The sequence below is a fragment of the Rhinoderma darwinii genome, chromosome 1 (genome assembly GCF_050947455.1).
Source record: "Rhinoderma darwinii isolate aRhiDar2 chromosome 1, aRhiDar2.hap1, whole genome shotgun sequence".
NCBI classification, from domain to species: Eukaryota; Metazoa; Chordata; class Amphibia; order Anura; family Rhinodermatidae; genus Rhinoderma; species Rhinoderma darwinii.
Window position 1 is genome coordinate 337,580,001 of NC_134687.1, and position 23,998 is coordinate 337,603,998.

Below are 23,998 nucleotides of genomic sequence, written 5' to 3' on the forward strand. Positions count from 1 at the left end.
TGCTATTTTCCTCTTCAGGCTTTACTGATTTCTTCCCTTCTTCTGTGACATACTGCAAATAAAATCTAGGGGGGTGGTAAAAAACACAAACAATGTTACCAGACACTCTATCAGCCACAGAAGTAGTAAATCTAGGATGGGGGCAGACCCTTAAAGGGTTATTCCCAAATGGAGTAATTGTTTTTAAAATACATCCTAAACATAAATAAAAAATAGAAATATAGTGCTTTAAAAAAAAAAAAAAAAATCATATTAATTTCCTAACTCCCTTTTTTTACAACTAGATAATGTAGCTAGTGCTGGTTATATTTTCTAAAATGGGGCGTGAGCGGTATGATGTCAATCAAGCCACTCTGCTCTGTTGGTGCGCGCAGGGCCGTCCTTAGGGGTGTGCGACCTGTGCTATTGCACAGGGTGCATCACTCCAGCAGGTAGAAGGGGGCTTCGCTGGCTCCCTTTCCCCTGCTTATTTCAGAAGCGCCCGGGCAGAAAGGCGGATGCTGAGTCGCTCATTGGCGTCGCTACCGCTATGGCAGCCATAGTGACTGCTAGCGGCGACACCGGGCATGAGAGTATCTCCCTGCTCTGCTATCTACTAGCGCCACTATAGCTCCATGAAGGAGCGGAATGCCCGTGTGGCCGGGGATTCCGCTCCTGGATGGAGCGCTTGATGTCTCTGTCCATATATGGACAGTGACAGTAGTGGCACTACCTACAAGGGGGCTGTGTGGCACTACCTACAAGGGGGCTGTGTGGCACTAGCTACAGGGGGCTGTGTTGCACAACCGACTGGGGGCTGTGTGGCACTACCTACAGGGGGCTATGGCACTAACGACTGGGGGCTGTGTAGCACTATCTACAGGGGGAATCTGTCAGGGGTGGGCTGATGGTCATTTTACTGTGAGTGGGGGGCTGATGGTCATTTTATTGTGAGTGCGGGGCTGATGGTTATTTTACTGTGAGTGGTGGGCTGATGGTAATTTTTTCTGTGAGTGGGGGGCTGATGGTCATTTTACTGTGAGTGTGGGGCTGATGGTCATTTTACTGTGAGTGGGGGGCTGATTGTCATTTTACTGTGAGTAGCAGGCTGATAGTCTTCAAGTGGTTTCCACCTCTGAGCTCCAATTGAAATTAATAGGAGGCAGAAAATACCTGCGGCGCTCGTTTGGTGCTTTTTTGCCTGTGTCTTTTGCATTAGCTTCAGCAGCTTAAAAAAAACGCCAAAAAAAAAAGGTCAAACAACGCTGTCAATTCAGAATGTGCTTCAAAATTCCTGAAGGAATTTTGAGACAGATTATTTTTGCCTTAGAAAAAACGCTGTGTGAACATACCCTACATTTGTAGTGCTTGTTTTTAGCCGTTTTCTGTCTTTCTCAAAACAATTTTTGGTAGGGGTGCCCTGATGAAATTGTATTTTTCCAGTGGTGCCTTGAGTCCGAAAAGGTCAGGAAACTCTGTACTAGGCTACAGGATCACGCCGGCCTACACAAGGATCTCATCGTGGAGCAGCTCAGTTCGTCGTGGGAACGGGGCCTAGGTGAGTACAATTTTTTTGGGTTTGGGGACACTGTCTACAAGGGGGAGGTGGGGAGCTGTATGGCACATTCTCCAAGGAGGAGGTGGGGGATTATGGCACTGTCTACAGGGAGGCTGTATGGCACAATCTACAGTGGGCACTATCTACAAGGGGGGGGGGGCTGTGTGTGGCAGCCAGGTGAGAGGGGAATTATACTGTATGGAGGCCACTAAGCAGACATTATACTGTGTAGGGGTACAACAGGGGGCAATATACTGTGTGGGTCACTTAGGGGGCATAATACTGTGTGGGCACAATTAGATGACAAAATACTGTGTCCTTGAAGGGGTTATAATATATTATATTATTATACTGTATGGGGGCACTAAAGGGGCATTATACTGTGTGGGGGCACTATATAGGGCATTGTACTGTGGGGGGCAATAAACATTTTTTATGGGACTTTTTTTTATGATGGGGTGGGGCGCCGAAAGATACATTTGCACGGGGCGCCATCTATCCTAAGGCCGGCCCTGAGTGGGTGCTCCCGACGTTGCTAGCTAATCTAGTTCTAGCTACAGCCCCCCCCCCCCTCCCTGTGGCTAGCTCCATTGGGACTGCCTCTAGGAGTGTAGGCCCCAGCCATACCGTTTCCGATTCTCTGGCCAGGGATTCCTGTCCTGTAAGGTCTGTTCTGTAAACTGCACATAAATGAGCTGTATGAGACAGCGTCCTATATCTCCTGTGCGCCTGTCGGCAGTACAGAAGCCCGCACTGATACAGGGCTGGCTTCCTTACAGCAGATGAGAGCATAGGAGACCGAGCAGGACGCTGTCTCATACAGCTGATGTATGTGCAGTATAAAACCACGGACAGCGGTGCTGCTGTGTAGCATAAGTATGTAACAGACAACGTTACATACCTTGTCCTGAAAAGGGCTCAGCTAACTCGGCTGGCCTTTACTCATATGCCGAGTACAGGACGGCTCCAGGGTTGCTGCGCATGCCTGCGGGCCGTCCTATAGACTTGAATAGAACTCAAGAGAGCTGGTCGAGCAGGGAGCTCTAGCATGCGCATTCCCGAGATCACGGCTATCTTCACTGCAAAATAAAAAGGCAGAACGGCGCAAGCACGACCACCGCTTCTGAACCATGGTTGTAACCATAAGTAAGGCCCCATGCACACGACCATATTTTTTCTCTCCTTCATAAATACTGGCCGTAAATACGGGTCCTTTATCACACGATTTTTTAACCAGTATTTAACCCGTATTTACGGACCCGTGCCCATAAATACGGGTCCGTTGTCATCCGTATTCCAGCCGTATTTACGGACTTAAAAGGGTCACATGATCGCTCAGATGCCATTTTATCTGCTTCTCTTTATTAAAAAATTGAAATCCCCTGACGTCGCCTAGCAACGCTCCTGTAATTACGGGTGCACACACATAGCCACCCGTAATTACGGGAGCCCCATAGACTTCTATAGGCCTGCCCATGCCGTAAATACGGCCTGAAATAGGACATGTTCTATATTTTTCGAAGGCCCGGGCACCTTCCCGTACGCAAACGGGAAGGTACCCATAGCCAATAGAAGTCTATGAGCCCGTAATTACGGGCGTTTTTACGGTCGTGTGCATGGGGCCTAACAGGTTACAAACAATGAAGGGAAGCCTGGCTGGAGAATAATTCATATCTGCAAAAGAGTACAGATTTCAAAAATGAACGTATTTACTAAAATACAGATATTGAGATTATCTAACAGTTTAAATATGATTGCTGAGTTGGGAATACCCTTTAAAGCATGCCTCTAGTTATAACATAAAAACTATTACGGCAAGAGTTTACAATATAATAGTTTTTATTCATCATTATGTTAGGGTATATTGGTGTTAAACGGCTGCACATTAGACAGTAGGAGACAGAGGTTCCTGTTCTGCCTTCTGGGCTATCATCTTCAGTACTGCAAAAGCAATGAAAACCCCTTTGGAATTACTCCCTCATGCTGGCTAGATAGGCTACCCTGGATGTCAGTATAATTTTATGGTCTTATGGATAACACATGTTATGACAGGGGAATATTTAGACATGTACACTATCAAATACAGTGCTAACAATTTGTGGCCGGGTTTTGGCACCGGTAAATTTGCTGATTCACCAAATATTCCAGCAACCTAAGCTGTCAGTTTAGAGACTCTGGATTGGATCATTTGGCTCAATTCTGTTGGGCTGAAGTTTTACACCTGTCTTCCAAGTATTTGTAGCATACGGTACACCAATAAATCTTACAAAAAAAAGTAGTGGATTTAATTTTGCTGTAGTCCAACTCAAAATTTTGATAAGCCAAACCTGCTGCATGCCATTTTTTTGTTTCAAATATAATGCATACATAATATGCATAACACAATAGACAACAATGAACAAACAGGTCTATTAAAAGTTATCTGCAGAGAATTCACAAAGATTTACATTGGCTACCTGTCAAGTTCAGACATGGGGTATAGGGGGTAAGAGATATCTGATATTTTTTCTACAGATTTGTTTTTTAGTCAAAAATGACCCCATATATTCATCTTTATTTACAAAATTGGAGCCTGCTCAAAGTCTTTCCACAAAATGTAAAACAAAAAGGTACATTTCTGTGGTGTGACCACTGTTTAACCCGTTCCTGCCACAGGCAGTTTTTGTTTTTTCATTTTTGTGTTTTCATCCCTGCCTTCCAAGAGCCATAACTTTTTTTATTTTTCTGTTGACAGTATCATATAAGGGCTTTTTTTTGCGGGCCGTGTTGTATTTTATAATGGCACTATATAATGTACAATACAGAGTACTGAAAATCTTTTAAACATTTTTTTGTGGGGTGGAATGGAAAGAAACAGCAATTTCTGCATTGTTTTTTGGGTTTTGAGTTAACGGCATTCCCTGTGCAGTAAAATTGACATGTTAACTTTATTCTCTGGGTCAGTTCAATAACGGCGATACCAAATTTATATATTTTTCTTTATGTTTTACTACTTTTACAAAATAAAAACAATTTGCTAAAAAAAAAAATTGTTTCATGTTGCCATATTTTGAGAACCATAACTTTTTTATTTTTCCGTTAATTAAGCTGTTTTTTTGCGGGGCGAGCTGTTGTTTATATTGGTACCATTTTGGGTTACATACGACTTTTTGATTACTTTTTACTCCATTTTGTTTGAGAAGCGATTTGACCAAAATACATGAATTCTGGCGTTTGTTTTTTTTTGTTTTTTTATGGCGTTCACCGTGCAAGACAAATACTTTTATAGTTTAACAGTTTAAATTGTTGCGGACACAACAATACCAAGTATGCTTATTCTTTTATTGTTTTGACTATTTTAATGGGGAAAAGTTTTATTTGTAACTTATAATGTTATATATATATATATATATATATATATATATATATATATACACTACCGTTCAAAAGTTTGGGGTCACCCAGACAATTTTGAGTTTTCCATGAAAACTCACACGTATATTTATCAAATGAGTTGCAAAATGACTAGAAAATATGGTCAAGACATTGACAAGGTTAGAAATAATGATTTTTATTTCAAATAATAATTTTCTCCTTCAAACTTTGCTTTCGTCAAAGAATGCTCCATTTGCAGCAATTACAACATTGCAGACCTTTGGCATTCTAGAGGTTAATTTGCTAAGGTAATCGTGAGAAATTTCACCCCATGCTTCCAGAAGCCCCTCCCACTCGTTGGATTGGCTTGATGGGCACTTCTTGCGTACCATACAGTCAAGCTGCTCCCACAACAGCTCTATGGGGTTGAGATCTGGTGACTGCGCTGGCCACTCCATTACAGATAGAATACCAGCTGCCTGCTTCTTCCGTAAATAGTTCTTGCATCTTTTGGAGGTGTGCTTTGGGTCATTGTCCTGTTGTAAGATGAAATTGGCTCCAATCAAGCGCTGTCCACAGGGTATGGCATGGCGTTGCAAAATGGAGCGATAGCCTTCCTTATTCAAAATCCCTTTTACCTTGTACAAATCTCCCACTTTACCAGTACCAAAGCAACCCCAGACCATCACATTACCTCCACCAAGCTTGACAGATGGTGTCAGGCACTCTTCCAGCATCTTTTCAGTTGTTCTGCGTCTCACAAATGTTCTTCTGTGTGATCCAAACACCTCAAACTTCGATTCGTCTGTCCATAACACTTTTTTCCAATCTTCCTCTGTCCAATGTCTGTGTGCTTTTGCCCATATTAATCTTTTCCTTTTATTAGCCAGTCTCCGATATGGCTTTTTCTTTGCCACTCTGCCCTGAAGGCCAGCATCCCGGAGTCGCCTCTTCACTGTAGACGTTGACACTGGCGTTTTGCGGGTACTATTTAATGAAGCTGCGAGTTGAGGACCTGTGAGGCGTCTATTTCTGAAACTAGAGACTCTAATGTACTTGTCTTGTTGCTCAGTTGTGCAGCGGGGCCTCCCACTTCTCTTTCTACTCTGGTTAGAGCCTGTTTGTGCTGTCCTCTGAAGGGAGTAGTACACACCTTTGTAGGAAATCTTCAGTTTCTTGGCAATTTCTCGCATGGAATAGCCTTCATTTCTAAGAACAAGAATAGACTGTCAAGTTCCAATTGAAAGCTCTCATTTTCTAGCCATTTGGAGAGTTTAATCGAACCCACAAATATAATGCTCCAGATTCTCAACTAGCTCAAAGGAAGGTCAGTTTTATAGCTCCTCTAAACAGCAAAACTGTTTACAGCGGTGCTAACATAATTGCACAAGGGTTTTCAAGTGTTTTCTAATCATCCATTAGCCTTCTAACACAGTTAGCAAACGCAGCAAAAAGAATGTACCATTAGAACACTGGAGTGATGGTTGCTGGAAATGGGCCTCTATACACCTATGTAGATATTGCATTAAAAACCAGACGTTTGCAGCTAGAATAGTCATTTACCACATTAACAATGTATAGAGTGTATTTTTGATTAATTTAATGTTATCTTCATTGAAAAAAATTGTGCTTTTTCTTCAAAAATAAGGAAATTTCTAAGTGACCTTAAACTTTTGAACGGTAGTGTATATGTATATATATATATATATATATATATATATATATATATATACATATACACTACCGTTCAAAAGTATATATATATATATATATATAGATATACAGAGTGATTAAAAATGGATGGTGCAAAAGTGAAGGCCTTACTTGCAGGGCTGATTGAAGGAGGATGAATTCGATGACAGGTTACCTTTCACCTCAGTGGGAAGGTCAATCGCCACAACATTAGAATTTGGGGCTCAGAAAAACCATGTGCCCTTATTGAGCACATGAGGGACTAACCCAAAGTAAACATGTTCTGTGCAATGAACAGGCGCAAAATCTACGGTCCCTTCCTTTTTGCCGAGAATACTGTCACTGGCCACTCCTACCTGGACATGTTAAAGGAATGGCTTATGCCACAGATAGAGGAAGATCTGCAAAACGTAGTCTATCAGCAGAATGGTGCACCTCCACATTTCCATTTGGATGTTTCCCGATACCTGAATCAAACTCTACCGGAATGTTGGCTCAGCAGCGCCGGAAACAACGATTCACCAATGTTGCGCTGGCCTCCACAATCACCAGATCTAAAACCCTGCGACTTCTTTATTTGGGGCTACATTAAGGACTCAGTATATCTGCCCACCCCAGCCACAGCATCTGAATGACGGGAGACAACGCACTACTGACACAGTGTAGTGCATATCCGAGGATATGCTGAAACTTGTCTGGACAGGACTGGACTACTGCCTAGACATCTCCTGTCTCACCAATGGAAATCACTTTGAACATTTGTAGTGTATAGGTAAAACTTGGATAGATAGTGTGAGTTTTCATGTTAATAAATTAGTGTTATGTTCTCTCGGTTATGAACACTAAGGCTATAATTTTGTACCATCCTTTTTGAATAGCCCTTTATATATATGTATTTTTCACCTGGCTGTTTAAGATAAATGTGAGATGAGTAATCCATGAAAGTTTCTCAGCAAAACTTAGTTTGTTGAGACTTTCGTTAAAGTGTAACTAAACGTTCAACAAACTTCTGACATGTCATAGTGACGGCAGAAGTTTTGATTGGTGGGTGTCCGAGCACTGAGACCTCTACCAATCGCTAAAACAAAGTAGCAGAAGTGCTTGTGTGAGCCGCTTCCCTTCTTTTCGGCTTTTTCCGGAAATCGATGCAGCGATGTACGGACTCAATAGAAATTCACGAACCGCGGCGATCAAAGGGTTAAACCGCTAGGGTTCAAATGTTTTCCAACCCTAGCTGTATTCAGCAGGCTTCTCTAAGAACAGGAGCTGTAAGTTACAGCTCCTGCTTAGAGGTTGAGGGCTCACAGGAGCACTCATTAGCCTAATTTCCGCGACGCCAAAAGACGTTGCTGTAGACTAAGCACATGCACCGCCTGCCGTCAAAAGATGATGGGCGGTTGTTAAGGGGTTAAACCTGAATGATATTGAATTTTTTTATTACCAAGCACAAACCCCCATACGCTCAGAGCCAGAAATATGTCTAAATATATATATATATATATATATATATATAGGAGGGTGAGTCTAAAATTATCCACACTCTGGCTGTAGAATTTATTTTAATCAACTTTCAGAAAAGACAAATGCATAATTTTTCTACATAATACACTTTGTCCGTCTGTCAACAAGCGTTCGTATTCCCACATAAAAACATGTTTTAGGCTGAGCTGCGAGCCACGAATGCACCGCTGTCTTCACCTCTTCATCAGACGTGAATCTTCGTCCTCGTGGGGCTTCTTTCAGGGGACCAAACAGGTGATAGTCTATCCAATAGAATCAGTTCACGTGCACACGCAATGTTGTCAGCAGTCTTCATGGCTGATACATGTGTGACCTTTCTTGAACGTCTCTATCCAGTCATACACACTTTCTCCATACTGTGCACAAAGTCTTCGATAAATATTGGCACCAGACACCCTCAGACCACAAAAATGAATCACTGCACGCTGCTCTTCTTTACTTGTAAAGTATCAGAGTGTGCAGGGAATCATCCAATTGACAAAAGGAATGGTAACATCCAGCGGTCAATTTATTCATATATTTACAGGAGGAATAAAAGAGGAATGTCACCACATAGTTCTAAGAAAAGTTACTACAAAATAGGCCTCTTTAAGTACTTTTCTAGTTTAAGTCACCTTTAAATCATTTAATGTTTCTGAAGAATAATACTAACCTTGCCAGTTTGGATTAGCTGTTATCCTCTCATATGTTTTTGAGAATTTATTCATAATAGCAGTAGATCTTGCTCACTGAAAAAGGATGGAAAGCATTAATACAATAAACATCCAATAGTCATATCCATTTTTTATCATTGGCCAGATTTTCTATTCCCCATGTGACCCTTTAACCCACCCCTATCCTTGCTATTAGATAGGCATTTCTGTACAATTCATTACTGCTAATTCCTCTTTTGCCAGAGGGCTTCTAATATATTACCCAGCAACACTGGGTGGGAAATGTCAGAGAATAACAATGATGACATTGTAAACGGTTAATGTAGACAGGATAACATTCATGGCAAGTAGACCAGTTTTATTTATGCGCAGTTAATTAAATTATTCTATTCTCTTGCAATGTTCCCCACCCTTGGGAAGGTAGATGCACATAAATACATACTTCAATAGGGTGAGCCAGAACTATGTGTGTGTTTTTGAGCAGCTTTCGCACACTAATAAGTATGTTTGGATACACTTTGCTAATTCTGTAGTGAGAAATCTTCTTTCCAATAGTTGTATTTTCAGCTGATTCAATTAGGCAACATATACTCCGTCATTGTACCGGGAATAATAGTGCCTTTAATAGTAAACTTCACATGCGCAGCCTTTACCAGCAAATACATTTCTTCAATCACTTCTTCTATGTTGTACTTAATTCAGTTTTCTTATAGAAGTATTTCAAACATCTGAGGCTAGATCAGGGCCAAAGTTTTCTGGTACAACCAAGAAAGTTTCATCAAATTTGATATAATATATATTTTTTTACATTTCCTACTGTGTGGTTTTGAGCACTTCAAACAGATTACCATATCTTATTTATAAATATTTAGTGCTAGAGACAGAATCAGGAAAGTCTTTACCAAAACTTTTTGTTGTAAGATGTATTCGACCACCAGTGTCTGTATAAAGTAACATGTAGGATAAAACCCACTGAGGACAGTAAACTGAATTGTATAGTTACCAACAAATTTCTCTACATTAAGTTACCAATATATATGAAAGGTTTAGGTTCGCAGCATAGCCCCAAATGGGTGCCATCTGCTTAATCTGCCTGAGAGAGGAATCCTTCCTGTAGTAAATGGTTTCAATGAGGCTGTGTAGCTTGTCCACAGAGGGGACAGAGTAAAGGTATGTTCACACACACTGTTTTCAGAATTAATTTGGGCGTTTTACACCTCGAATTACGCCTGAAATAACGGCTCCATTACGCCTACAAACATCTGCCCATTGCTTTCAATGGGTTTTACTATGTTCTGTTCCCACAAGGTGTAATTTTACGTGTCGCTGTATAAAGACGGCGCGTAAAAAGACGCCTGTGTCAAAGAAGTGCAGAACACTTCTTGGGATGTATGTGGAGCCTTTTTTCATTGACTCCATTGAAAAAAAGCTCCAAAAACGGCCGTAAAAAACGCAGCGAAAAACGCGAGTTGTTAAAAAACGTCTGAAAATCAGGAGCTGTTTTCAGGCAAAAACAGCTCCGTAATTTCAGACGTATTTTGCTACTGCGTGTAAACATACCCTTAGTGCAGAAAAAGACAGACAAAATGAAGTGACCTAGCTGTCAACATGTGCAGGAGGCGATCACTGGAGCAGGACAATTGCTTAGTCAGAGGCATAGCGTCTCTCTCTAGCTGTAACGAATGACAAGCAATGGTGGAGTGACAGTCCTAGGACCATGAAACATGTATGTGAGCAACCATATAGAAGAGGTGTAGAGAGTACTACATGGTTGACCCCCAATTTGCAATAGGTTCTTAAATGTGTCAACCCCACTATAGTGAAGAACATATGCTTGTATGATCTCCTTAAAGAAGAACTTTGTTAAAAGCAGTTTTATCTTGCTGTAGTACCCAGTTTGCAGAGCAGCCAGCAGAATATTTCAACATGGCGTCATTGTAGAGCAGGGGTGAGGAACCTTTTTTCTGCCAAGGGCCATTTGGATATTTATAACATCATTCGCGGGCCGTACAAAATTATCAACTTAAAAATTAACCTGCTATATTTGGTCAAATATTGAATTAACTCCCCCCTAATATGATGGCAGTCGTCTCTTTGGTAAGTTTTGAAAAGAACGCGCAGCAGTAAGTTGCTAAGTGGTTCCAACTTACTTAAAGGGGTTTTCCCATCGGGGACATTTATGACATATCCAAGGATATGTCATAAATGTCAGATAGATGGAACCCGCACCTATCTCTAGAACAGGTCCCCCTAAACCCAGATCTACCGCTCTGTGTTCCTGCTGATTTATGACCGTGAAGAGGAAAACAGCGTAGCTCGCTGAGTTGCGCTATTTCCACAACTCCCATAGTAATTAATGGCAGTTATGGAAGCAGCGTAGCATGCGAGTTACGCTGTTTCTGTAACTACTATTCAGTTCTACGGGACTTAGAAAACAGCGTAGCTCAGCGAGGAATCACATGCTTCAGCACAACACAAAGAGGTAGAACAGTGTTTAGGGGGTCCCGTTCTAGAGATAGATCTGGGACCCAGAGGTGGGACCCGCATCTATCTGACATTTATGACATGTCCTGTGGATATATCATAAATATCATTGATGAAAAAAAAACCTTCAAGTCACTTGGACCTCACTTTGAGTAAGTAGGGTGCGCGGATGGAGCCAAGGAGGGAATGACACGGCGGCAGAGGCGGTCAGTGTGATGTCGGGGCGTGCTATGATAGGAGTGGACCAGTCCAGTCACCTGACCTCACGTCACTGACTTGTGGTCAGATGACTGGACTGTGCCGGCCCGGGAATGGACCAGTCCGGTCGCCTTATACGGCCCGCGGGCCGGACGTTCCCCACCCCTGTTGTAGCGTATGCTGGAGCCATGTATACCAGTCTGAGCTGTTGAAGCCACATCACAATGGAGTCTGAGTCTCCAAGGTGATCCTGGCAGGTGAAGAATTCAAGTACTAAATCTTTTTAAGGATTCAAACTATTAGGGCTCGTTCAGGCGAGCGTGATTCTCGTCCGTGTGCTGTGCGTTGAAACAACGCACAGCACACGAACCCATTGATTTCAATGGCGCCATTCACACATGCGTTGTTTTTCACACAGCATGTGTCCGTTGCGTGAAACTCACTGCATGTCCTATATTGGTGCGTTTTCACGCACCTAGTTGCCCATCGAAGTCAATGGGTGTGTGAAAACTACGGACTGCACACGGACGCACATCTGTGTGCTGTTCGTGTTTCACACATCAATTACACTGAAAAAAAAAAAGTGCTTGCAAGTGCGTTTATCAATTTCTTCCATCTAATCCTGGGTGCACCTCATAGTTTTCAACAAATGCAGTACGTAATTAAAAATGTATATATAGATATAATACATAAGTACAGTTTCATCTTCAATTCTCCAAACATAGCTCTTAGACTGCCTATACAAAATTAGCTATAGGACAAACATCTCAGATTATATGACCTGGCTGGCAGATCTATAGTTTTTGTTGTAATATCAATTATTATGGTCATATTCATGATATGAAGCCTCTGCAGAGCTTTCCTGTTTAGTCTTAAACTTACAATAGATATTCCGATTTATCTCTATTTTGGCAATAATCTTATATTTATTTGTTTACTGGAATGATAGGGCAATGTACGTACATACAGGTAATTTTCTTATACGATCAGAATGGTTCTCCCCAAGAGACATAATTCCATCAGAAGTGGTGCTTTCTGCATACTGGCTAACTTCAATATGTCAGACACATATGTAAGGGTTACTTTGTCACGAGAGATTCATAACTTCTAATAGCATTTATATAATGATTTTTATTAGCATGTTGTTGTTTTTTTTGCAGTTGGCATCCTTAAAATGCTGAGGAGAAATATATTAAAGGGAACCTGTCAGGATGTTTGGAGCCACTAAACCACCAGCATGCCGTTATGCAGCTGGGGTTTAGTGCTCCAAGCATGCCTACCTCTAAAAACATTTAGGGAATTATTAGTAAAGTAAGTTAGAACTTACCGAAAGTAGGCTGGGTAAGGAGTCCACCGGCATCGATCACATGCACATTGTGCACATGAAATCGAGGACAGTAAGCCCCGCTTTACTGCGCATGCGCAGTATACTATCCTCCGTTTTATGTGCACAATGAGCCTAATGCCACTCCCGATCTCATCCTGGTAACTTCTAACTTACTTTACTAATTATTCCATAAATGTCCGAGGTAGGCAGGTATTGAACACTGAACTCCTTGTGCATGCTGGGGATTTACTGTCTCGACAGGACTGACTATTTCGCTTTAAGCTTTTCATTTTGCCCACTATTTTTTTTTTTGTCTTTAAGGGCTTAACCAACAGAAGACGTTTATAACATATCAATCAGAAAAGCCATACAAGTCAGATTAGTGGGGCTTTGACAGCTTGGACTAACACCATTCTTAAGAATCATCGGTGGTCACTCTACATTAGGGATAAAAAAAAACTTTTCTGGTCTAAGGTCCCCATTGTCCAACTGTATTACTTCCAATTACTGCAATAAAACTCAAATGGACATTCCCATCGGAGACATTTATGGCATATGAAAAGTAAAGTTTGGGGATTTCTCTATTGAGGCTCCCACCTATGGGGAGAATGGGGGACTACTCCTATTTGGCACTCTGCAGAAAAAGAGACGAGGTAGCCGCACATCTTATCTCAATTGTAGTTTATGGAAGTTAAAACAGCTGAGCATTTTGCATAACCCATAAACCACAATGGGGACATGTACAAGCATGCGTGGCAAGCGCTCCGCCTCGTCTCCTCCTCTCCGGAGTGCCAAACCAGGGAAAATACCATAAATGTCTCAGGTGGAAATACACTTTAAAGGAGCAATCTCGGCAAAACTGGATCACTGTGTTAAACCAATTGCAGGGCTTGAGGAGGTGGTGCTTGACACAGGGATTCAAAGAGCGCCAAAGTTAATACCGGTCATGGTCTGCACTAGGAATAAAACAGTAACATTTTTGCCTGAACTGCCCCTTTAAGTTACTTAAAACAGAATTCCTATAGTCCCATAGTTCCCCCCTAACATTGCCTGCCACACAGTGCCCTGATAACAGTGTACCATTAGTATTTACCTCTCTATACACAATTCTATACTGATATCTATGATCAGTGTAGGGAAAAGGAAACGGGCCTGTCATTTTCTGCATCAGAAGGATGTGTCTGTATTTTTACAACAGTGCCTTTCTTAACAATCAGGACACGGACAAGCATGTCTGTGTCTTGATAATTGGGGGCCACACAGAACAGCATCACGGGGCCGCAGATTGTGCACCCCTGCACTTCATTGAAATAAACCATAGTTAGGGAAACCTACAATTAACAGCTTTAAGATATTTTCTTTATGTCCATTCTCAATTTCAAGATTGATAGAGAAGTGGCGGTCCTTAGCTGCCGAAACCCCCAGCACTCAGAATGTTGTCCAGTTTGGAACGCTGTTGTAACATAGGACTTCCATGTTTTTCCGTTTTCAGATTTTTTTTACTGTTATAATAAACATTATCATTGGATTAACCAAGACTAGAATTTTATAACCTTTTTGTTTTGTTTTTTTGCCTTTGGACTGCAAAAGATATTCACTCCCAGTCCAAATAAACGTCATGTATTCTATATACTGCAGGTGTGATGATCTCACAAGTGTAAGTTTAGAAGCAATTACTTGAGGACTCGCTATAAAGCAATCATTCATGATATATGTATATACGCATTGTCACTGTTATGAAAAAGAACATTTAAAACAAATTGTTCCTTGGTCAGAGTGAGAGACACATGTCATGATGTAGCTAGGAGGACTGTAAAATAAAGGTTGTGTTTATATTACGATTTCAGTCTCAGGGTACACGCGTTGCACAGCATGATAAAGAACACTTCTGAACACAATCAAAAAGCCACTGCTTTCGCTCAGGGACGCTGATTGTATTGTATCCCCTTGTGCCACTGCCTCATCCTTCTTCTTGCCTCATCATCTCCAGTTGCACAAGGTCAGCCAAGGTACAGCAGTAGCTAAAAGATGTTGGAGTGCCCGAGGCTAGGAGGAATGAAGGCCTCTCTCTGGGAAAGAAAGGGTCAGGCCTTAGAAAAGGCAGTTAAACAAACATGCACAAAAACAACTGCGGGTAAAGTATACTGATAAGTGTTTGACACAAGTACAAATAAAGTTGTTTCATTAAGTGGTGAGAAAACTATCGTGGCTTTGGAGGCCTACTTCACTTGAGGCATGCAGCGCTCTGTTTTGTGCCTTCTGGCTGTGATCTCATTGCTAGTGACAGCTTTAAACCAACATTTTTTTGCACTGCCAGGTGTATTTTTATATTGTGTTGATTTAAAATATATATATCCAAGGTCATGAAAATGAAGGAAAAACATACAGTAAATCTTTAAATAAAGGAAGTGCATAGGCATTCCATAGTAAGCTGATGGATGACCAGCATATTCTCACTGACATACCGACCATTACTGATTTCTAGTGAGGGAAAGGGCAACCTTATATCCAGGAGCAATGACCACCATTTTGGGTATGGATAGACCGGGGCACGGTGTGCATACACAGTATGTGTGTGTGAGGATATTTGATGTATTGATTTAGAAAGGGGAAAGTTAAAGATTTGAAGCCCATGTGTGATTTACATAGACTATTGTGCAGGCTTTATATTGAGTTGTTCAGCTGAATGGAAAAGTAGTACACATTGCACGTTTTGAAGATTGGTAAAATGTGTTAAAAATTTTAGGCCACCTGCAAAATCACGAACACCTGCAAATGTGTGGTTCGTCTATTTCTTACTGTGTATTTCAATATCCTGTCTGCAAAAACAATTCCTGGTATAGCAATTCTGGCACTTAATCCTGATAATGACTGTATGCTATAAGGATTGACAAATAATTATGACTGTCTGAATATCTGCAGTCTATGGCCCACATCTGAGAAAAAATACCCATCTGAGCAAGAAGAAAATCTCTCTCTCTGTGCGTCAAGCTTGAAATTGGCACAAAAATCTCATGACATTTTGTTAAACCCATGTGTTTATATTATTTTTTATATTTGTATTACATTGCTTGTAGATTTGACCAAATTATGTAAGGTATCTTGCTGATCTTTATTCGTTTTTATCTTCCGGGTTTCCCTGCTTTGCTTTCAGACAATAAAACCGTGTACCAAAAATATGGAATTCTATAAAACTAATGACTATGTTCACAACATGTTTGCTCTGGTTTTGTAATGATATTGAAGTCAAGATGCTCAGAGCATATCAGTTTTGGGGTGCGTTCCCACATTGCAGCAGCCCCATACGTAAGATACCATCCCCACATACAGTGGCCAGTGGCTGCACTGGTTTGCTGGTAATACGACATTGTGGTATTGGCCATTGGCCACCGCATGTGTGTGGTTTCGTCCACATGCAGCTGCCAACGTATTCTAATCCAAATCAGTTATATTGGTTATTAAATTAGTTAAAAGGGACAAAAAGTGTTTTAACACAAAAATCCGCACACATTAGTGAATGGGAGGTTAAAGTGAAAGCCAATGTTAAACAATTTTGCTTTTATATACTTACTCGGTGGAACTTTCTGTTGTCACTAATACAAAAAAATATCTACTACAACTAAATAGAAAGATACCAATATCTCTTTAGGTGGACTGAATATAACTACCTAAATTTGTCTACTTCTGTAAGGTCTGATTTATTAAAATATGGCTTTTTTTACATTTTAAAGTGGAAATACACTTAAATGCCTGAAGCTGTAAATGTCATAGTCACGCAATGAGTCTTTAGTACCAATGTAAAGTCACTAGTAGCCACTTTAGAGACCTAATGTCTAACACCATGCGTGTTGTTAGAACTACATTCATGGTCCTCTGTAAATTCACAGCGGTGTGTTTTAGCCATCAATTTTGTTATTTGTGTTCATTTTCTCTCTTACTGTGGGCTGCTTTCACACACGGTAATATTTCCCAGGAAGCCAATGAACCTGTAACTTCCTATAAAACTAGACTATGTCTTTTTATTTAATCTGGCAAGGCCATTTACTACATGTGCAACTCTTGAAGTAATCCTGAAATGAGACATTACTATTGGGTCAAGCAAGTAACTTGGTTTGTGCCATGGTCTACAGGTCTCCAGTGGCATTAGTTTAAAAGAATATTAAACAAACCTGCACACTGAAATGAATACATGTCTTTTTTGGCAGATTGTTGGTTGTGACCACCAGCTAGGAAGTACAGCAAAAGAGGACAACTGTGGAGTCTGCAATGGAGAAGGGTCAACATGCCGTTTGGTTCGGGGGCAGTACAAATCACAACTCTCTGCAAATAAATGTAAGTTGTGAACAAGCATTTACACTGATTAATTTATCACATAAAGACTGGGCCTTATGCAAGGTATCACACATATGAAGATTTGATGGCACCTCCAGAAGAGTCAATGTAAATGAGATTTATAGTAATTTCCGTATCAATGCATTTGTCTTGTGATGTCACTCAGAATTTAAAAAGCTTTTAGTGACAGTCATTTTATGGCTATATTATGATTCACACAGTGTGCAATCTAATATCAGTCTGTGATGCATAATTCTGAGCTACTTGCTGAGTGAGTATTTATGGGGTAAGTCCGGGCGCATTTATCGGTGAGCAATAATGAGATCCCATGACGTCAACCTTTTGTTTGCTTATTAGGTGTTAGCATACCCACAAGTAAACCAAGATGTTTCCATACTGTGATTCTCTTGGTAACAGCATGCCGATGATATAGGGTGGAGACTGAAGACTGCTTGTTATTTGTATTGCACACATTTCATTGCCTATTAGCAATCACGGGACCTTTAACAAGTGACTTAAACTGGAATAGTGTAACTGCTTCTCCACTTTTAAGTGTCTCGGGGAGACTTCAATTTGCACTCTTTTATGGGTTGTGTTTTATCCATTAAAATACAAGGTGCAGTGTGAATCCATCTGGCTGTAATTGCAGCTTATGGTTTGCTGAAGTGTGACTCAGGAACACCGCAGCCATCTAAGGTGTGTTTAGCTGCAAATAGTTTTCCTAGATATCTTTCCAAGACATCACATTCTAATTTGGACCCCACATCTGTTTGCTTTCCTACACATGCAATGCCACCTTTACTTCTAGGTTGTATTTAACTTTTAGAAGTATAGTAACTTGCTGGAATTGTTTAAAATATAATAATTCTACAAGAATACTATTTGTTTATATAAAGTATTCACTCATATTATATCGTTTGTAAAAACACCACAGTGAGGTATATGTTGAGGCTCCAAAGCTGCACTATTTTTTAGAACCCTGATGAGCTACTACAAGGTAACAATCATGCAAGTATTGTCTGAATATAAATTTTATATATATATATATATATATATATATATATATATATATATACAGTGAAGGAAATAAGTATTTGATCCCTTGCTGATTTTGTAAGTTTGCCCACTGTCAAAGACATGAACAGTCTAGAATTTTTAGGCTAGTTTAATTTTACCAGTGAGAGATAGATTAGATTAAAAAAAAAAATAGAAAATCACATAGTCAAAATTATATATATTAATTTTCATTGTGCACAGAGAAATAAGTATTTGATCCCTTTGGCAAACAAGACTTAATACTTGGTGGCAAAACCCTTGTTGGCAAGCACAGCAGTCAGACGGTTTTTGTAGTTGATGATGAGGTTTGCACACATGTTAGATGGAATTTTGGCCCACTCCTCTTTGCAGATCATCTGTAAATCATTAAGATTTCGAGGCTGTCGCTTGGCAACTCGGATCTTCAGCTCCCTCCATAATTTTTCGATGCGATTAAGGTCTGAAGACTGGCTAGGCCACTCCATGACCTTAATGTGCTTCTTTTTGAGCCACTCCTTTGTTGCCTTGGCTGTACGTTTCGGGTCATTGTCGTGCTGGAAGACCCAGCCACGAGCCATTTTTAATGTCCTGGTGGAGGAAAGGAGGTTGTCACTCAGGATTTGATGGTACATGGCTCCATCCATTCTCCCATTGATGCGGTGAAGTAGTCCTGTGCCCTTAGCAGAGAAATACCCCTAAAACATAATGTTTCCACCTCCATGCTTGACAGTGGGGACGGTGTTCTTTGGGTCATAGGCAGCATTTCTCTTCCTCCAAACACGGCGAGTTGAGTTAATGCCAAAGAGCTCAATTTTAGTCTCATCTGACCACAGCACCTTCTCCCAATCACTCTCAGAATCATCCAGATGTTCATTTGCAAACTTCAGACGGACCTGTACATGTGCCTTCTTGAGCAGGGGGACCTTGCGGACGCTGCAGGATTTTAATCCATTACGGCGTAATGTGTTACCAATGGTTTTCTTGGTGACTGTGGTCCCAGCTGCCTTGAGATCATTAACAAATTTACTGCCTGATTAGAACGATTAAAAGTTGATTTTATTAATAGAGTATTAAAAATTGGCTCATATAGCCCAATTAGACATATGTACAGGCTCAGACAAGCGGTCAGGGATATGAGACGGTCTATTAAATTTTTATTTACAGACCAAAATCTCCTCTTATATTATACAGCCCTGAAAACGACTTGCTGAAAAAGACTCTAATGCAAGGCGGCCATTTGCATTAGAGTCGTGCACGAGCCGGGAGGAATAACGTCTGCACAAAATCGTGCTAACCGGCACACAATTTTAAACAATCCCTGATGATTTATCACATTCAATAGTGATATTGGAACGCGTAGGTGTGGAATCAATTGTTCAGCAAGTCTTAGAGCTGGATTATACTAAAGGAGATATCGGTCTGCAAACAGGACTGTTGATACACCTTTTCTCTTTGACCACTTGCTTTGAGCCTGTTGGGCTGGAACAATCTTTTTCAGCAAGTGGTTTTCAGGGCTGTATAATATAAGAGGAGATTTTGGTCTGTAAATAAAAATTTAATAGACCGTCTCATATCCCTGACCCCTTGTCTGAGCCTGTACATATGTCTAATTGGGCTATATGAGCCAATTTTTAATACTCTATTAATAAAATCAACTTTTAATCGTTCTAATCAGGCAGTAAATTTACCAATCAAGTGAACGAAATATCAATATAATTAGTAATTAATTTTACGAGATCATTAGCAAGTTCCCCCCGTGTAGTTTTCGGCTGATCTCTCACCTTCCTCAGGATCAAGGATACCCCACGAGGTGAGATTTTGCATGGAGCCCCAGATCGATGTCGATTGACAGTCATTTTGTATGTCTTCCATTTTCTTACTATTGCACCAACAGTTGTCTCCTTCTCACCCCGCGTCTTACTTATGGTTTTGTAGCCCATTCCAGCCTTGTGCAGGTCTATGATCTTGTCCCTGACATCCTTAGAATGCTCTTTGGTCTTGCCCATGTTGTAGAGGTTAGAGTCAGACTGATTAATTGAGTCTGTGGACAGGAGTCTTTTATACAGGTGACCATGTAAGACAGCTGTCTTTAATGCAGGCACCAAGTTGATTTGGAGCGTGTAACTGGTCTGGAGGAGGCTGAACTCTTAATGGTTGGTAGGGGATCAAATACTTATTTCTCTGTGCAAAATGCAAATAAATATATATAATTTTTACTATGTGATTTTCTTCTTTTTTTTTTTTTAGATAATCTATCTCTCACTGGTAAAATTAACCTAGCCTAAAAATTCTAGACTGTTCATGTCTTTGACAGTGGGCAAACTTACAAAATCAGCAAGGGATCAAATAACTGAGAAGAAATTGAAGTGTAGTCTTTCAGGTTTAATTCAAGGAGTTGAACAAAAATATCCTGTGAAACGTTTAGGAATTGCAACCATTTCTCTACACAGCCTCCTCATTTCAGGGGCTCAAAAGTAATTGGACAAATTAACATTACCATAAATAAAATGTTTTTTTTTTTTAATACTTTGTAGAGAATCCTTTGCAGGCAATGACTTCCTGAAGTCTGGAACCCATGGACATCACCAAACGCTGGCTTCCCTCCATTGTGATGCTTTGCCAGGCCTTTACTGCAGCTGTCTTCAGTTGTTGCTTGTTTGTGGGTCTTTCTGCCTTAAACACTAGTGACCCAATGCCTTTGGCAGCCATGCATGCCCCTGCCATCACACTGCCTCCACCATGTTTTACAGAGGATGTGGTGTGCTTTGGATCATGAGCCGTTCCAAGCCTTCTCCATACTTTCTTCCTCCCATCATTCTGGCACAGGTTGATCTTAGATTCATCTGTCCAAAGAATGCTGTTCCAGAACTGGGCTGGCTTCTTTAGATGTTGTTTGGCAAAGTCTAATCTGGCCTTTCTGTTTTTGAGGCTGATTAATGGTTTGCACCTTGTGGTGAACCCTCCTTATTTGTTCTCATGAAGTCTTCTCGTTATGGTAGACTTAGATACTGATACAGCTACTTCCAAGAGAGTGTTCTTCACTTGGGTAGATGTTGTGAAGGGGTTTTTCTTGGAAAGGATTCTGCGATCATCCACCACTATTGTCTTCCGTGGACGTCCAGGCCTTTTGGAGTTCATGAGATCACCAGTGCGCTCTTTTTTTCAAGAATGTACCAAACTGTTGATTTGACCACTCATAACATTTGTGCTATCTCTCTGATGGATTTCTTCATTTTCTTTAGCCTAAAGATGGTCTGTTTCACTTGTATTGAGAGCTCTTTTGACCTCATATTGTGGGTTCACAGCAACAGCTTCCAAATGCAAATGCCACACCTGGAATCAACTCCAGACCTTTTACCTGCTTAATTGATGATGGATTAATGAGGGAATAGCTCATGCAGTCCATTAAATAGCTTTTGAGATAATTGTCCAATTATCTTTGGTCTCTTGAAAAAGAGGCAGCTACATATTAAAGATCTGTAATTCCTAAACCCTGTTTTAAATTAGGATGTGAATACCCTCAAATTAAAGCTGAGAGTCTGCACTTTAAGTCCATATTGATTATATAACTGTATATTCAATATGTTTTGGTAAACCGTCACACCTATATGACCTTGTTGGACATCCCATTCCAAATCCATAGGCTTAAACATGGAGTTGAGCCGCCTAATGTGGCTGTAACAAGCTCCACTCTTCTGGGAATTCTTCCACAACATTTTGGAGTGTGTCTTTGAGAATTTGTGCCAATTCAGCAAAAGAGCATTTGTGAGGTCAGACACTGATGTTGGACTAAAAGATCTGGCTTGCAATTGACATGCACACCACTTGAGTACTTCTACATCAAACCATGTTTATATGGAGCTTCCTTTGTGCACAGGTGCACTGTCATGCTGGAACACAAAAGGACCTTTTTCAGACTGTTGCCACAAAGTTAGAAGCAAACAATTGTCTAAATTGTCTTTGTATTCTATAGCAATAACATTACCCCTTACTGTATATAAGGGGCCCAGTCCAAACCCTTAAAAAACATTTCCCGACCAGTATTCCAGCTTGACCAAGTTTTACAGTAGGCATACAAAACTGTGCTTCAGTATACTTTTGTTCCGTTATATCTGTTATTGACCCTGCCTGCTTTTGACCACGTATATCATTCTGTGCCCTCACCATTTGCCAGTCCGACTACGTTTTCTACCCGCTGACTTGGTTCTGAATCTTGTTACCATCTACTCAGCAACATCAGCTGTTGCTAATGGAGACTTCTCCTGGAGAAGTGACCACGTAAATTCCCGTAGCAAAGCCCAGCTCCCTGCACAGGGTTAAAGGGTGAAAACTAGGGAATTCCTTAGACTCTGTTCCTTGGTTTAGCCTAAAGCCAGTTTCATAGCAACTCGTAAGTCCACATCAGCTACTACAGGTGCATTACAGGAAACCTATTACAGTGCCCCGATTAACATCACTGAGCTCTTTAGTTCAACCTATACTACTTGCAATGTTTTTCTATGGAAATTACATGGCTATGTGCTTGATTTTATGTACCTCTTTGCATTGGGTGTGGCTGAAACATCTGAACTCGATAATTAGGAGGGGTGTCCACATACTTTTGGCCATATAGTGTATATGTATATCATCTTGCACAAGACAATAGGCCAATGGGCTATTCCATGCTATATGACACAAAAAGTTACTGGCTATATATATTTTGAATTCAGTTTATTACTTTAGGGCAGTACATAGTTCTTTATAATACAGATATTCAGAAATGCGGATCAGTATCTTCTAAGGCCAGAGGAATGCTTTCATAAATTAAAAGAGATAAGGACTAAATAAACAGGGACCTAATCCTGTGACTTAACAAACCATCAGTATGACCTCATCTCGAAGATGCAAGTCAGTTCTGGGCGCCAGTTCATAAAAGTAGGAAAAAAATGCAATGAAGGGCAACAAAACTGTCAACAGGCAATTTTGGTTGTCCTTTCCAAATATCCTATTATTACATTATATGTATCCAACTTTTATAATACACTCCAAAAAAGAGTCAGACTGTTTCATAAATTAACTGTAGCTGTCTATTCTGATAAATGCTGATATCTCACCTACCCTTTATACAACTTTGTGCAAATCAGCTCCAGTTCTGATGTTATCCTAACTCTTCCCAATGCAATAGCAGAAAAGGAAGACCAGCCAAGAAGCGAGAATTTAATATGTGCACGCATTTCCCAGGACTCTTGGCAATGGCAGGCTTTGCTTCCCTTTTTATCTGCAATTGTATAGAATTCTTTGAAAGTGTAAATATTTGTGGGATGCAATTGTGATTATACTGTGTGCCAGTTTCATGCTTCACTTGCTCACAAACAGCCAGCCCAACCCGATTGAATGTCGTTTAGAAAATGTCTTCCTAGTTCTCTTTAGCTTCTTTTGTTTCCACTCGCTACTTCTTTTCTTTACCTTGTAACTGGAACTACAAAGAAACTTAAATCACCGTGCAAACAAAAGGTTACAGTGAAAAGAAAAATAAAGACCCCTGAATTGGTGAACATCAATGGATCATTCAGTGCGGTTATTAGTCTTACAAATAAATCATTGGAAGTGGAGTTTGCATACAGAAACTGTAACTTACTGTACATAACGGAAAAGTGAATGATTATTCATTTAGATTTTTTTGGGGTTATTTTACAAATAAAGTGCCTGGCTCTGATACCATGAAAGTTTGGTTAGTATAAGCACCGTGGTTAAATCCAAACAGCCAATTCTGAAGAAAGATTCTATGAGGAATCAATGTTACAATCATTTTTGCATGATAAAAATAAGGGTTCTGAGATTTGACCTAATCTCCTCCGCATCGCATTTATTTCTCCTAAATGGAAG

At 40.5% G+C, this 23,998-nt stretch overlaps 1 protein-coding gene across 3 annotated transcripts in view; it reads left to right on the forward strand.

Moving 5' to 3' along the window:
• Positions 1-23,998, forward strand: part of ADAMTSL1 (ADAMTS like 1) — a 341,136-nt gene that overhangs the window by 137,915 nt on the left and 179,223 nt on the right. For all 3 annotated transcript variants that reach the window (XM_075825670.1, XM_075825676.1, XM_075825684.1), the window contains exon 5: positions 16,972-17,098. In XM_075825670.1, the coding sequence (XP_075681785.1) occupies positions 16,972-17,098 (127 nt within the window). The remainder of the gene's footprint in view (positions 1-16,971; positions 17,099-23,998) is intronic.